The 17,611-nt window shown below is 35.4% G+C and overlaps 1 protein-coding gene across 3 annotated transcripts in view; it reads right to left on the minus strand.

The window, feature by feature from the left end:
• Positions 1-17,611, minus strand: part of DIP2 (disco-interacting protein 2) — a 298,193-nt gene that overhangs the window by 13,053 nt on the left and 267,529 nt on the right. For all 3 annotated transcript variants that reach the window (XM_089099548.1, XM_089099547.1, XM_089099546.1), the window contains 7 exons: positions 15,349-15,461; positions 14,068-14,314; positions 12,785-12,924; positions 9,438-9,565; positions 5,891-6,055; positions 3,475-3,590; positions 1,184-1,413 (listed from right to left, as the gene is read on the minus strand). In XM_089099548.1, the coding sequence (XP_088955674.1) occupies positions 1,184-1,413; positions 3,475-3,590; positions 5,891-6,055; positions 9,438-9,565; positions 12,785-12,924; positions 14,068-14,314; positions 15,349-15,461 (1,139 nt within the window). The remainder of the gene's footprint in view (positions 1-1,183; positions 1,414-3,474; positions 3,591-5,890; positions 6,056-9,437; positions 9,566-12,784; positions 12,925-14,067; positions 14,315-15,348; positions 15,462-17,611) is intronic.

The following is a 17,611-nucleotide window of genomic DNA, read 5'->3' on the forward strand; positions in this document are numbered from 1 at the left end:
CGGCAAGGATGTGCCGCTGCACCTGAGATCTCTAACTGTGTAATAGACCACATCCTGAATAAAACACAGCAGGTGCAGTCGTTTGGCATAGAGTTTTCTGGAAGAGTTATTTAAGACGTCGACTTTGCCGACGACGTGGCGCGAATATTCGAAAAAAATAGTGAACTCAAAAAAACACAGGAAACACAGGCCTCTGCCGCTGAGAAATTCGGTCTGAAAATAAATTGGTCGAAGACCAAGATAATGCCTGTTGAGAAAAAGCCGTCCAACCCCCTTTCATCTGTGGAAATTTGTGGCCAGACTGTAGAGGTAGTCAAGCAGTTTACCTACCTTGGTTCAATTGTCTGCTCAAACGGAAGCCTAGATGCCGAAATATCAGCAAGAGCGGCAAAAGCAAACTCTGTCTTCGGTCGCCTTCTAAAAACAGTCTTCCATAAACCCCAGATCAGCCGTCTCACCAAAGCTCGAATGTATTCTGCTTTGGTTGCCAGTGTTATGCTCTATTCTCCTGAGACTTGGTGGCTGACTCAGACACAGATGCTAAAGGTAGATGCCATCCATCCGATACACCTTCGAAAAAATTAGATGCTCCCAACGGCCCGACAGGGTCTGAAATTTGGAACTCCTCAGGTCCTTCAAACTCCCAACCCTGTCCGAGCAGCTTGAATCTCACTCGCTGCGTTGGTCTGGTCATCTGCTCCGTCTGCCTGCCCAACCGCCTGACTCATCTTCGAGTTCGACCCAGCTGCAAACGGCTGGAGGCGTCCTAGGGGAAGACCGAGCACCAGATGGGTGGACGTCATCCGTGATCGGCTCGCCTCCAGAAACATCAACCCGGCTGAAGTGACAACCCTCGCCCTGAACCGACCACTCTGGAGAAGACTGACGGCGCTGACGACTGGTTCCCTCTACGCTGGTGACGCTGCCGAGCAAGAGCTTTAAGTAAAGTAAGTAAGTATCTTTACCCAAATATCATATTTTATATGCAATTCATCGTGTTTTATTCGGACAGATTATAATTTAAACTGTAAATATAAACAAATTATAAATACAAGTTATACATAACGAACTATTAAATTAAATTATAATTTTTTTAGGGATACATGAAGGGTGTTTAGAGAGATTATCCTTATCTATTACTTGAAAACTTTTTCATCTAAATGATCCGAGGTAAGAATCATACCTGTAGACAGATAGCGATATTAACTCGGCACCCAAAGGACGTAGATACTGCTCTTTGGGACATTCCAAGACTGGAAAATAACTTAGTGAATGAATTGGTCAGTTGGACTCGAGGACGTTCTTCGGCAACGACTACACATGTTCGTACACACGACAGGTTGATATTCCGCTGCTTGAGAAGGTTTAAGGCATTACCAGCACCCAGTCCTTTGGTGCACAACTCCATTACACCTACAAAAGATAGCGTGATTAACAATAGATAAACAGAAAGATGGGTAATGTTATGTGTATCAGCCCCTTAGATTTCCAGGGGGGGCGAATTCCTAAAAAGCATCCAAAATAGATGATCTATATGAAAAACACAAAAAAAAATGTAGAGAAACATCATAAAAACAATAATATTCCTGATAGTCAGTGCATACGCCTGAAGGCTCATCACGCCCTCCCCTCCACCCTTAAGAATGTGCCTGGTTTTAGCACATTCTCCCATGGTCAAACACAAACAGCCATAAGAAATCGAACATTTTCTCTCCAAACGATAGTAAAAGATGACTTAAAACGGCTATTTCTATCCTTTGGTATCTTGTTCCGTTGTTTGAATATCTGGTAACTAAACATTTCAACTCAATGTTCAAGATCAGCGTACCAATATACTGTAGTATATTTCTTTCAGAATGAAATTTTTCTTGTTTTAAAGAAATAGCCTTGTTGCGCTTTTGGTAGTCTGAGTCTTATATCCACCCCCTCCTCCCACTATACCCAAACAGTAAAATGATAGGAAACAAATATGAGATCATCCTTAAATAAGACCATTAAACAATCAATTCTGTAACACTGATAAATTACACTGAGCATTCAGGTTTTCTGTTTCAGGGATAGTAAGACTGATTTACTTAAGATACCCTGCGAGCAATGGAAGAGAAATAGTTTAGCTAATAAGGCAACTCAAGGAGGAACGAGTTATGATCGGGTTACTGATAAGTAGAACAAAGATAGCATATGAAAATATAGCCCGTACAGGATACAAATTCCTGTCATCTATACTCTTTCAATCACAGCCATACAAGAATTGGGATATCAATATGAAAAGGCTGACTATACAAAACAAATATTCAGATCGTCACGTTCACACTTCATATGGGACAATTTGGGTGAAATCAAGACAAAGAATTACTTACACGGAAGCTGTCAAAGAATCAAGCCTCTTCCAACGATCCAACGAGTAAACAACTCTTGTTGATTTATTAAAGAAGCTATTATCAAACGGGATATCTTTTATGATGGTTAATAATTTGGTTTTTAATTTGAAAAATATTCGTAGAAGCTGTCACAGGTTCACCAAAAATTCCTTATGTATGAATATATGTTGGTTATATATAATTGTGTTTAAATCGGATATTTGATTTTTGTATATTGTTCAGATTCATGACTACATGACTAGTATGTAGTTTTAATAGAAGTTTATATATCATTGTATATAAGTTGTGTTTATATAGAAAATTTCAAGGCCATATATTCGATTTTTTTTGGCGAATTGTCTATATTCATGACTACAAGAAAAGTATAAAAAAAATTACTTTTTTTTCCTGGAAATATGTTTTTTTTTTCCTCTATACAATGTTTTTTTTTATCGCGAGATGCGCTCGCGACAAACAAAATTAAAATGTAAATTTTGTCAATCTTAGAAATAACTTAGACCTATCCCTGCTTATTAGAAGGTACAGTTTGGATGCCCCTTTCAAGTATAAAACACTAGAATTAATCTTCTGTTAAATTATATTAGGATTTTAAGTTATTGTACTGTCCATTTTCCCATATGTCGATTCCTCCTTGATCGATATAAAAAGCTGTTTTGGCTTTTTACTTTTTCCAGTTTCATTTGCATTTCTGGAATATAGAAGCGTTGACAAAATGAAGACGTAACTCAAATTTCTACAGGATGAAAAACTCCGGAGTCATTCTAAGGTTTGATTCAATGTAATTGAAATGAACATATAAAATACTAGCATATTATCCGCACCTCGAGAGCATTAGGGAAGAAGAAGAGGAGAAATGAAAAACTTGGAACGCTGACTAGCTTGAAATCAGGAACCAGTTTCTTAGTTCAGAAAAATGACGCATTTATAACGTAAGAACGACTTAATGACTTAACAATTAGTATCTAATGAGTGAGTTAACTATATTTTCTTCCTAATATAAACTACACGATCAATAATACGAAGCTAAAAGTAATATCATGAATAAACCAAGATTTAGCAGGATTGGGCCATAACATTCAGAAGAAAAACTTACCATAAGAGCAAAAGGTATCTCGCACTTTGTTTTGACTAACTGCTGTCAACCATAGACCTGGATTTACCTCCACTTCAGATGGAGGAATCAATATTGAATGGTGGCCAGAGTAGACACTAGAAAACAAATTAAACTACCGTTATTTATTATACAATGAATGGGGCTAGTAAGGTTGAAACAAAATCGTAAATAGAATGTACTATGTTTTAGAATAATGTCAAATCTTCTCACAGAACTTTCCAATGCCTAAATTATAAAGCTTTGTAAAGTTAGTTAGATTCCATGCCTTGCTTGCCCTTGTTTAAAGATGAGGAAGCCAGAGTAAGCTGCCAAGCCACGGTGAGCTCCCAAGCCTGGTGAAGCCAGGGTGATCTCCTAGAGGTGAGCTCCCAAGCCAGGGTGATCTGCTAGAGGCGTAATAAATGCAAGTAAAACCAGTACAAAATTAAACTATGTCCAAGCCAAGGAAAGGGGAAGGTGGTTCCTGCCCCTAGATTTTGCATTAGACGATATATTATCATCTATTAAACAATTTTTTTTTTTTTTTTGTAATTTCTTGGATGAATTATTGGATTAATCCATTAGATTAATTAATTTCTTGGATTTTTTTGTAGAATCTGGATGTAATCGCCTTCCCTGAACACAAAAAAATATTCATTTCCTACTCTAGTGTGACAAAAAATTCCATGTATCAACAGGAACCCTCTTAATTTGAACTTCTTTTGCCAGCTCAATGAAAACTCAGGTTCTTATAAACTGAAAAAATCAGAATTTTAGAATTTAAAATTTTTAAAATTTAATAATAGAATATTTGAATTTTTAAATTAAGCTGAAGGCTCTGAGAATAAAGACAATTTTTTCTTCTGAAATAAAAAGTCAAGAGAACAGTTTAATTTCAGATATTGTTTCAATGCATAATTTTTAGAATGTTACATCTGATTTGGAGATTACATACAGTTCATAGTGACAAAATCCAAGACTTTTCCTTCACTTCCATTCGGAGATATATTTATAGTGTAATACTATATTTCGTACAAGGAAATTTCCACAGAAAATATTGTGTTGTATTTAAGAAAAAATTTGTACAGAAAGATCAAATACAATGTAGGCCTTAGAACACACTCAGAACGACTCACCGAGAATAAAGGAATAATCAAAGCTGAAACTTTATTCGTTCTTTTTTTTTTTTTTTTTTTTTTTTTATTAATTTTACCTCCCAAGGAATCTTAGAAAAACACAGATAATTCCTTTATTCTTATGATAGAAAGCTATTCCTATTCGAACTTTTTTATTTGTTTACACTTTGCTTTCTTACATACCGACCTATAGCTTATGATTAAACATTTCACGTTTATATGCTACCGACACACTGTGTCGTTTTTTACTCTGTATTATCAGGCTCTGAGATCAAAAGTCAAGAAAACTACTATTTCTATTTTTCCAAATATCTGCCATCAATTAAGGCTATTTGAGTATATGGACTAGATATGGAGAATGCCAGATAAGAATAAAACGAATTTGGCATGAAACATCTGTCATCAGTGAGATTTGAACCTACGACCCCATGACAGCGGGTCAAAGGGCTTTGACGTTTTACTAACTAATGAGGGCTATCCATAAAAACAAGAAATAAAACCAATAAAAACTGGAATTAATGTTACCAATACAGTGATGTAGAAAAAATTAAAACAAACTTTCGAATATTTCGATTGCACGAGGGACAAGCGTCATCGACGGACGCAATACCAACCCGTTTAAAAAATTGAAGTATCTGAAAATAAAAATGTATACAACTGTACCCCATTCTTCCTCGTTACAACTCCAAGGCTGGGCTTTCAAATGCATCGTACATTTTAATTCTTCCACTAGTTTAACAATGTCCAATTACGAAGTTTGTCGTTTGTACAATAACAGTATTCGAAAGTTTCGTTTTATATTGCAGCTCCACTGTATTGGAAAAATTAGCCCAATTTTTTTCATTAGCTATACTCTTTGGTAGTATGAAGGGTATTTAGTATTATCTTCGCATTTACTTAGGGTTATATATCCAACGACACTAGAAGTCACATCAGAGATTTTTCTAACGTGGAAGGCAATTTCATCCAATGGCAAATTTCCTCCATGAAAGGCAATTTCCTAAGACACATTCTCGCATTCAGATTCTGATTTAAAATCATTTCGGGGAAATTTACTTTGTTTCCTACAGCACTAAGACACTAAATAAACAGATTCCCAGCCGTACTTATCCAGGGGGGGGGGTCTCCTCCTTTTAATATTTGTCCAAACACGAATGATACAGGATAATGTTTTAATGAATAATGAATATGATGTATGCACAATTTACATAAAACTACAATTTTTGTACAATATATTTCAAAAATCTCAACTCAAAGCCGAAAAATTTCCGTGGTCTTACCTGGATAAGACCCAGAGAGCAAAGCCGAGTCCACAATAAGGATCCAAACACAAAGCAACATGGCGGGAAGGGTAGAGTTCACAAGCTTGCTTCATGGATCGACACAACGAGGTCAGACTTGCATGTGATACTTTGATCCCAGCTAGCATTCCAGTGGTAGATACACTGTTTTGAAAGGACAAAAGATATTAAAGTACAAATAAGTGAAAATTGAATTTAAACAAGGATATAAATAAAAAAAAAGGCTTTTCAAATAAACCAATGACACAAATACGATTTTTCTTCTTTTTTTGCTAAGAAATATGTGCCTAAAGATGAAATAACAAACAATGCTTTGAAACCTGAAGATTTTAACGGGATATTGTAATTCGGTGACCCAAGAGATATTTGACCCACTAAACGGTGCAATCTATACTTTTAAGTAGTCCTAACATATAGGATCAAAGCTAAGCAGTGGCAAATCCAGTGTTTTGGAAATCCAGTACTATATAGCCTACTACTATAGGCCCTATTATAGATAATTGCAATATCCAAACACCAAAAGTTGGGTCTTTTTCAATTTCCCCGGTTTAAACACAATATTTAGTAGAATTTTGCAACCTAATAGCTTTCCACCGCACTGTTAATTTCACGCTTCAGGTGTCAACCCAAAAGCAGAGCATCACATGTAAATTCAAAAATAACAGAACTTTCCATTGCTTGTTAAACCTATTCGGCAAACTATACCTCAAATTGTCAGGTTAAAATTATGATCGATCATCTAATGATAAGAAATCTAGATTCATGAATTACTTTTTTTCCAATGATGCATTCGCATACTCTATAGCCGCCGCTCTTCAAGCTCGATTTACGGATTAATAATCCACTACACCAAGCTTTATTGACGAACTACTTGCACAGCAATTGAAATTTATTATTACGCTGACCAAAGCAATTAATACGCTGACCAAAGTTATGGCTAGGCTCAATCAATTTTCGTCATTTCATAAACGCTATTGCATAAAGTTAGATTTACAGGGTAATAATGCTCTATACTTAGCTGCATTGGAGATCTACTTGCACAGCAATTAAAATGTATTCATATTTTTTTAATTAACATAAAAATAATACTTTAATTTAAATTAAGTTTTATTATTTTGTGAGTTAACAATCAGGTGTACTCAAACCTTCATTGACGAACTACTTGCACAGCAATTTATGTTTTATAAGTAATATAAAAATAATACTTAAAATTAAAATAACTAATAATTAAATATAACAGCACTTAATTAATGATATTCTAATTAACAAAAATTATGAGTAGACCCGGTCAATTCTGTTATATTATTGATGTTTATGTTCTTAACTTCAATTACTGTTTCAATTTTTTTAGCAGACCGTAAAATGTTTTAATTTTATTTTACAGGTTTGTACTCCAGAATATAGCGTATCTATTCTGATGATTATTTGAAAAAAAACTACGTTTTCTAAAGAGTTAAAGAGGCTGAGTCACAAGTTCGAACCTTAAAACGTACAGGGATTAGGAGGTGCAGTTGGGGCTGCCGCCCCCAAACCCCGCTTCCGTATATGAAAGGGGCTGATCCCTCCTCAACGCCTCGCTCTTTACGCTAAAGTTTGACTTTCTTACAACTCTTTTTTTAAACAATAAAAACTTTAGCGTAAAGAGCGAGGCGTTGAGGAGGGCACAGCCCCTTTCATATACGGAAGCGGGGGTTTGGGGGGCGGCAGCCCCCCAACTGCACCTCCTAATCCCTGATCGTTTTAAGGTTCGAACTTGTGACTCATCCTCTTTAACAGCCCCCCAACTGTGCCTCGTAATCCCTGTACGTTTTAAGGTTCAACCTTGTAACTCAGCCTCTTTAACTCTTTAGAAAACGTAGTTTTTTTCAAATAATTTAAAAAAGAAACTGAGTTTCTTTTTTAAACTTTAAGTTCTGTATATAATAAATTTCCTCTGACGGGGAATCGAACCCGAGTCTTCCGCCTGATAGTCAGGAGTATCGACCACTGTACCAAAGAGACACAATTGTTCTTGTATTTTTAGTATGTGGAATCTATTTTTGACGCAAGCAAATCCCCACAAAACTTGATATTTGGTTTTTGGAAAACAGGGAAGAAGTAATCGGATTGAGCTGAAATTTCGAGGATAAGCTCCCAGGTCCAAGGAAAACTTATCTTCTAAATTTCAGCCGGATCGGACAACGTTAAAGGGGGGCTGTGGTGGGAAAATTTAACATGGGCTCTTATAGGAAAACGAGGTTTTTCGTAAATGTAAATTCGGGGGATAATTTTTTCGGTCTGAAAATATCAAAAGGCCCTAACAGGTCGAATTCCGCTTCGAATGAGTCCTCATTAACCCGGATCCGTTGCCAACTGTGGCCTGTAGGCGTGGCTAATAAAAAAAAAAGAGAAATGAACATTAAGTGGCTATATCTGGTTTTTGGAAAACAGGGAAGGAGTGATCGGATTGAGCTGAAATTTCGAGGATAAGCTCCCAGGCCCTAGGAAAGCTTAACCTCTTAATTTTAGCCTAATCGGACAACGTTAACGGGGGGCTGTGGTGGGAGGGTCGAAACTTCCGGCCCAGTTTACCCCATGAAGATAAAGTCGGAGGAGGATAAAATTTTGCACGCTTCTTAGTTTGAGCTTGGGCTACAAAATGCGATCACCGCCGTCTTTCTGCAACCTCTAGTACGCGACCTCTAGGAGATCGTTTAACATTGTGGTGGGTCGCCTCTTTAAAGAGGCACAAGTGTGCCTCCTTGATATTTAGAAAAGGATTCAACAGTCAACTTATTTCCTTCGAAAAAATTCCTAGACATATTATTGAGCACACCCCCAAAGGCCGACTCTCACTCTTTTCTGATTTTTAAGGGGAGCGGAAAAAAGTTCTAATCTTTTCTAGTGAGTAGTTTTCATTCTGCAAGGGCTTTAATAAGAAAAATTTAAAGAGTATAGATTTCTAATTTAGTCTTAAGCATAAGCTAGACTTCTCATTGGCATACAGTAATTCAAACTTCTGTTCCCATGAGTCTCATCCCCGTTGTACTGCAGTAACTGAAGTGTACAGGGTTTTGTTCTATAATTTGACGTTATTTTTGTATGTAAAATTAAATAAATTAAATATATTAAACACTGATATAAAATTTATTTAATTAAATCATTTATTACCATTTATAGCTTGTAAATATATAATTACTAATACATAGCTTATAAATACATAAATTAAATATTTATATAATTTATAATATGTAGTTTATTTTAAAATATATAATTAAATTATATGGTAAGAAAATTATGTCAGATAGTCTTCGAGCTAAGAGTTCAAACATTTTTTGTCTCAGACATATTTGGCCTTCTTTACGATTAAGGAGGTAGGTGAAACCCCCACAACCAGTGGACTGATACTCACGAAAGGACTTACAGAAGCGCAAAATACAGTCTGTGAGATATGCCCTTTGTTTGCGGGCATGACAAGCAAAACATAATGAGCTACTACTCTACCGACGACCTTTTTTTATTGAAGAGTTAGCAACAGAATAATCACCTGAAATCCAAATACGCTAACATCTCTGGTGTTGGTGGCCTGTAAAAGTTGGCCAGTCTTTTCTTAGGAAGGTCGTCTGTGTCCAATATTAAAGGCCAAGTTTTCTGGTCAACCACATTACTAGCCTCCTAAAACAAAAATAATTTATCTAATGCAGACAAAATAAATTTGAAAAAAAAAACACAGCAGATTCGCCAGCTCTAAAAATCGGTCCGAAAAATTCACGCCCCACCCCACAAAAAAAAGGAAAAAATTGACCTAAAATGCACTTTTTTGTATTTTGACACATAAAAACCGCACTTCACCTCAAGGTTCCAAATGCGGCTAACCACAGATATCTTGCGAATTGCGGACGACTTTTTACCAGCTTTTTTTGTTGAAAGAAACCCAAATCCACACGCTTCGGAATATTTCAATGCATGTCAGAAAACGAGTTCTGAAATAGAATGAATACTTGATTGTTCAATTGTTTATAGGCTATAATCTGGAAATTATCCCTATTTTCTTCTTTGTAGTAATAAAAGAAGCTCAACAGCAGCAAGTGGATTGAAATTCATTTCTGGCAGTTAAAATAAAGGTAGTTGCGATTTTTCTGGATCATTTATACAATTTTCCAGGTATTTTTATGCATTTTTTATCGTAAATTAAATGCACTGTTCCAACTGCACTTTTCTGCAAATAGCTACACGTGGGAACTGAGGGTTAAATTATAATTCAGTTCGTTCGGCAGCTTAGACCGAGTACTCCCTTATTGGGCCCTCTCTTTGCTCTTCACATCATTGCAGCCTAGTAATTTGAACTGGGCCTAAAATTCCCTCCATGCAGCATAATGAAGCAGAGGCAGTGAAAGAGTCAAGCTGATGAGGTTATCCCATGTTAAGTTTCTCTATTCTTTCAATGATAATTTCCCAGATTTTAATCGCTCGTCCCCTTCCTATAGTTTTCGAGATTATGATTCCCTGTGAAAGGACCTGCTTGCTCGGTCAGCGCTCAAGGCCACCGGCCCCTAAATGATCCAAAGAGCCAGGTTTGCTCTTTGATTAGCAGAAAGACAGTTCTGCGGACTACTTTTTGCTTCCCGCAACCCTGTTCCAGTTGGAAGCTCGAGCCTTCGGCCATCACATGATGTCGTTTTTTCCTTTTTCATTGATAATTTTTTGGACATTATATCCTGTGCACTGCTCATGGTTCCAAAATTATTTGGCCAAATACATTCATGATTTTTTTTTTATAAGAACCTATATTTAGAGGGGAGTATCGCGTCCCCCCAAATATCATGGGGCAGGAGGATGACGTAAGGAAACATTTAAGGGCAATATGAACTTTTGTGAGGGTGTAAGGAGGAAGGCTTTGAATAGATCAGGATGGAGAAGCGTGTGTATCCGTGTTGACCTAGGGCAGCTTGGTGCTGCAGGGAGTTGATGGTAGTAGTAGCATCGCGTCCAAGGGCCTTTCCCCTACATCTTTGCCTAGTATATACCTTTTTTGCTACTACAGTATAATAGCACATTAAACAGCCAACACAAAATCAATTTTATTGTTCTAACAGGATTGAACTAAGATACGATCCTAAGTACGTAATCTAAGTCGAAAAATCTTTGAGCCTGAATATAACTAATTAAAAGATGCGACTAGACAACAAACATGTCAAAACTGAGCACTACTTTTTCCATTACACAATTACTAATTTCAAGCGAGAATAGAGCAGAAACAATTTGCAAGTCAGATAAAACCAACAAGGAAGGTCAAAGTGGCATCATCCATTAAGCAAATGTGACAACAGCTCAGTATGAAAACAATAGAACATCATCAAATCAATCAATCTAGATCAGTAATTAATTTCAAACGTTGAGAGACATGACTATACCTGCGTCTCTACCGACAACATGACTTCTCAATCATACTGCACCCAAGGGAGATTCTCTCTGATGCTATTTACCCCCTCCCTCCCTCAGAATAATGATGTGAATGAAAGGAAGGTGGATGTTTGGGGCAAAGGATGTACTGTTTAAAGTATTAGAATCCTCCTCATGCTCATTTCCGCTGACCTTTACGTCCTTAAAGTCATTTCTTCCTACGTTTTCAACCATCAAGAAGCATCGGGATGTTCAAAACCCCATAAGAAATACTGTCCCCCCTCCTAATCTCAGAGAAGTATCACATCCCATTTAAGCAAAATTTGATCCTAAGTTTCATAGAATCTGTCTTAAAATCCTTAAGCTTATAAAAAGCAAACACAACACGTCAGACACGTAGGCACCATTTTGTTCGGTGGGTGGGGGACAAGCTCGATGAAAACACAAACAAAACAGAAATTATAAGAAAAATATAAGACAATTTAAAAATATCAGGATCTCGGCACGGGGAGAACGGAGGTAAGGGTGGCACGCCCCAAAATACTCCCTCCCATTTTAAAGCAAACGTGAGGGATACATGCCCAAAAATTTTATAGGTAAGTCATCCAATGACACAAGCAAAATTCTTTAGATTTTTTCGATAAATTCAAACAATTTTAATTAATTAACTTCAAAAAATTGCTTGAAAATTCGCCTTTGCTTATACAGCATTAAATAGCTTGATTTTCCTCTAGTAGAATTTAAGTTCACACACATTGGCACAAAGGAATCAGCCTGTAAAACAGTCATGATAAAATGGTGCAACGTTCACACTTCAAGATGTGTTATCTGAAATAAGAATAGGGGGAGGGGGTCACAGATGTGGATACATTCTGCCCTGAAAAATGAGTTCTACTACTTGTGGGTCGTTTGTAATAGCCCCAGCACATTTTTTCCTTTTGTTCATGAAAGAAATGATTTAAATTAAGTTAAAAATAGGAAAAGTTAAAAATAGGACTGAAACACGAATTATCTAGACTTTGTTTCTTCTTAAATTAAAAAGAAATGGGAAAAGGCAAAACTTTCTTAAGCAAGAAGAAACACAAAAGCACATGGAAACTTAAAAAGCTCCAGATTAACTTTTATAATTTAATAACTTTATTGAGTATACAAATTAGCTTCAACTCTAAATTTGCAATTTAAGACCCATAGATACGGATACCCACGCTTTCTTTCCGTGGCATTTGGACCTAGAAAAAGGACAAAGAATGTACAATTAACTTAATGTCATTTGTAGGTGACCTTATAAAGTAAGTCAAACAGAAGAGACGGCGTACACGAGGGTATAGCTTTCAAATAAACAGAAAAGGATTCTACTGCCACTATAATGTTTTCTTCCATAAAAGACCCCTCTGATGCGCATATTTCCCCTCGCCATCTATGGTTGTGAATAGTTGACCCCTTCGAAATATTTTCAGCGGCATTTACCGCTTTGTAATAAAAACGACTTACTTTTGATTTGAGGAGCTTGACAACATTTTGAGTAGAGAGAATAACCGTCGCTTTACCAACGTCCACAATCATTCGAACAGTAGGAAGTGTCGTCTGAAGGTTCTGAGGGTGAGGCGGCCGAATTGTCACTGGTACAACTCCTAAAGTAAAAAAGGTTTTAACCCTTTAATGTATAAGGGTGAAAATTACTACATCCTGTACACTTAGTTACTTTAGTTACTTAATTAAATTAGTTACTACTTACTTCTTATTAGTGCTGCAATCGAGAAAAAAAAGGAAAGAAGATTCGGTGAAAGCACAGTGGAAATAAAGCAGAGCTTGATTTCGCAGTCATCTCTGGCACCAGAAGCCGACCAATAATACCTGATTCCCACGCGAAAAAAAAAAATAAAGCCTTAATAGGCTATTACAAAATATTACTGTTGCAGGTGGGATTAAAGACAGCAAATAAGAATTCAATTTCACGACTGCAGCCACCCTGCAGTCAAGGAGGCTCTGGCTCTATTCCCTATTTCCACTCCTGATTTACAGTCTTGCAAGCCCATATCTAAAACAAAAGACGTAAATGTTGTATCTTATACAGATCAAAACAGCACTAGCCAGATAATTTAAGTCTTCAAAGAAATAAAATAATTTCTTCCAAAACAAAGAAACTTTTTTTTTACACAAACATATAAATAATATAAGTAATAAATAACAGGAAAAAATAATATAATTTCTACAAGGAAGAAAAATGTATTCAGACATAGTCATTATAAAATCATCAAAAATTTCCTTGTCATCTCTTCAGTTTTTTCCGCTTAGAACAAAAAAAATCTTAGAAAAATGTGAATTGCCTTAATTCTTATCTTCAAATGGACTGAGGACAATGGGCGAAAGAATGGAGCAAAAGCAAGAAAGGTTTACTTATAATTTTGCTTTGTGTCTTTTCTTTATCGAACAATAAAAATTCTACTCGAAATCAAATTTTACAAGCGAGCAAAACTGAATTTCACATTAATAGACTTTACAGACTAAAAGTTCACTTTACAGACTAAAAGTTCTAATACAAAAATTACAATTTTAATCAGGAAAGACTGGGCATTTGACTCCAATCAGTAAAAATTGACGCCTTTTTTGAAACAAAAGGTTCTTTTTTTCGGCCATTCATTAAAAAAAAGAAAGATCGCCGTTTTCTAATGTTCCAAAAAGACCATAATCCAACACTAACTTTTCTCTGGTATTGCAAAATGCAACTTAACCACAATATGGAACTTTAATTTTAAAGAAGAAAAGTAACTTACCAACATACATACAGGCATAAAACGCACATATCAAGTCAAGACCAGGGGGGAAGACCAGAGCCACTCTATCGTTTGTGTTAACTCGTGCCCTTTCTAAAAGCATAATCCCGATTCGTTCTGCTTTCTTATGTAACTGGGCACAATTCATAGTTGCTGTTGGCACACCTTTAGAACCAAGAAGAGTGAATAAAACGTGATCACTAGTTCTTTGTGATCGCCACTGTAATACTTCTGTGATGTACCGATACTGCAATAGAGAATTATATGATCATTTGGCATCTAAGTTAGCACGCTTAAAAAAAAAAAAAAAAGAATCGAAACTTTATATATATATATATATATATATATATATATATATATATATATATATATATATATATATATATATATATATATATATATATATATATATATATATATATATATATATATATATATATATATATATATATATATATATATATATATTATATATATATTATATATATATATATATATATATATATATATATATATATATATATATATATATATATATATATATATATATATATATATATATATATAATATATAATAATATATTTTACATAATATATCTAATCCCACTAGTAACATTTCTGTTTCGAAACAAGTGTTTATATAAAAATTTCAGACATCAAATCGCATTTTTATGAAAACTAAAATCTCATAATGCATCTTTATACACGTAACTGAAGGAGTGTACCTCAATCCTTTATAATTTTACAGGAATATAAAAATTATGTTCCTGAGATTGCCGCAGGAATTTACTTGTTGTCCAAGGATTTTGACGAGATGTTTTAATTGAAAATTAAAGTAAATAGCTGAATTATTTGGCTTCAATTTGATGCATTGTGCCTACAATTATGCCAATTAGTCTCTGAGATAGGGGTGCATTTTTGTCCCTGCCATTGTGATTTCTCCTACCTCCTTTGAAGTAAATGTTGCATTTTTAATGTGATCTGTGGTTAAAGATGCACTAGAGTAATATTTTATATCTTCTAAGTAATGCTAGTAAAAAAAAGTGCGAGATAAGTCCTTTGGTTTTGCGAAGGAGAATACAAATAAAAATACTTCGAAATCTGAAATTTTGATTGCTTTCAAATAAAAATTTGAAGTTTCTTAACCAAAACGAAAGGAAAAAGAGTTATTTTCAATTATTAAGACCAAATAGGCGCTGTAATTTGAATGACCAAAAAAAAAAAAAAAAATTGCCGCAAAAAGATTTAAAGATGTTCTAAAATTGCGTGGCATTATCATACCCTGTTTCCCGATCCTGGATCTTCTTCTGCGAATCTAAGTTCCCTTCCTTGTGCGGAAGCGAGTCGATTTCCTTGAACAATCGTACCAACCATGACTGACGCAGGTCCGACGTCTATAAAACAAATCTCATAAGCAACGGGCAATGGTAGAAAAGCTATCCACAATCAAGATATAAGTCACAAAATCCATTATTGAGCAAAAGGCCACATCTAAGAGAAATACAGTCCCAAAAGGGCTTAGCCTTTGGGAAGAAAATGCATCACATACATATTCTAGAAAAGACTAGTCTTTCGCTTAATAATTTTAATTTCGTTAATTTTGAAAGATCTTTGAAGGAACAGTTAGAGCTTTTGAGATATTACAATAATTGAACAGACAGTGTTATCTGCTACTTTCTTCACAATAATTCCTTCTAACAGCAAAGATCAGAGAGTCGCATTGTAGATCCGGAGTTCAAAGCTAATAGCAGGGATCGTAGAATCGATCATTCTTTTATTATTCAATAGAACTAATTTCAAACTAGCATCCTTATTATCAACACAGACAATTTTTATATAACTGACTTTAGCACATCCTCGTCATTTCCGTAGTTTAATTGTGTTACAACTCTTCTTTAGTGAGCTAATATTTAATTTTACTTCGCCAGCTTAAAATTCTTCAAAAGTCTCAAGATTTAGGCTATTAATTACAGTATGTCGTTACTTTCTTTCAGGCAGTTTTTTACGCGTCTATTCAGGGATATTATGCCAACCAGCACTTACTTTTATTGGACATTCACTTGATGAGTACTAAGGCCGTATCGAGGGGGAACGATACGGCCCCCGGAACGTTTGTCCGACTCGTAAAAACGTAACAAAAATGCATATCAGCAGATTTCTCATACATTTTTTAATGATTTTGTTTAAAACCTCCCCTCCCCCCGAACAAAAATCCTGGATATAGCCCCGATGAGGACCCATTCTTATGAAAAATAAATATTTCTTTATTTATTTGCTTTCTTGCTTTGTATTCCATTTTCTTACAACTGGCTACAAAATAAGCAAAAGTACTCGTCAACCTTTTAAGTTTTAAACCATTGATGGAAATTGAGTTAAGGTGTCCAAAAAATAATGGATAGGAGATATTGAATGTATAATTATGGGTCATGGCATTGAAATAAAAACGAAACAAGAAGGAAGTAAAGCTACGTGAAGAAGGAAGAATTCTAAAAACTTATCTATAAGAAATACTGAATAGAGACTCCAAAAAACTATTCCAAAGAAAGATAACACAATACTAGGGGCGGTTTCAGAAACACAGAATGGATTCAAAACTTACTAGAAATAAAAAAACTATTATATACAGGAAGAAAAATACACACTAGCTCTAAGCTAATAAAAGACACTTTCACAGCAAATGAACAACACGAAACTAGCCTTCAGGATCAAGTTCAAGCAAAAGACGTTGAAGAGCGCGCTCAAGCTCAGCATCTGTACGAAGAAGTAAAAGTCCTTCGTTGATAGCGTGAAAAAAAGAAAACCCAAAAATTATAGAAGTTGCATGCATGCCAACATATAACCACTAAGCAGCTCATACAAAGGCAATATATAATATAATACAATTTGCATTGGAAACCCGAGGGTCATATACGAAATTCGTGATTATGTACATCTAACTACAAACATTTACAATCAAAACCAATCACTAAGTACTTCTATTTGCGACATCTGCGCCCCACTTCCATCGCCCTCAACACAAAATCTCCCATCATAACAATCGTTTTTGGAGTAGTTGATGTAAGAATTTCAAGAAGTATCTCATTCGAATTTCCCTCCAGCCAATTTACCCTAATTTCAGATAGCTCGCGGCGCCATAGGAGAAAATGGCCGAATCCATCCTCATTATACCTGAGTGGGCAATTTTCTTTGTCTCAGTACTTACCCTAAATTTCCAAAAGCTGCTCCCCCTCACTGGCAGACAGTTTGCTCTTCACTGGATCCATAACCTTATAAATCTCACCGGAACATTCAACTTAAAATAAACTTCTATTTCATATCTAGATTTAACTTGTCTATATAATACTAAACTCTTGTGTAGACTTGGTTTACCCCACTAAATCTGGATTTTTTGCTCTTCTAGTCTCACTCTAATCATTCCCATCAGACCTATTATATCATCTCTTGGACCCATGCCATCATTATATAAATACGAAAAGCTTGCCCCATCAAGCAGCTTTTTATTGCGGAACATTATCGCCAATTGTTCACTTTCTTTACAACAATA

Source organism: Artemia sp. Qi Xiang Cuo, chromosome 13 (assembly GCF_049724085.1).
Source record: "Artemia sp. Qi Xiang Cuo chromosome 13, ASM4972408v1, whole genome shotgun sequence".
NCBI lineage: Eukaryota > Metazoa > Arthropoda > Branchiopoda > Anostraca > Artemiidae > Artemia > Artemia sp. Qi Xiang Cuo.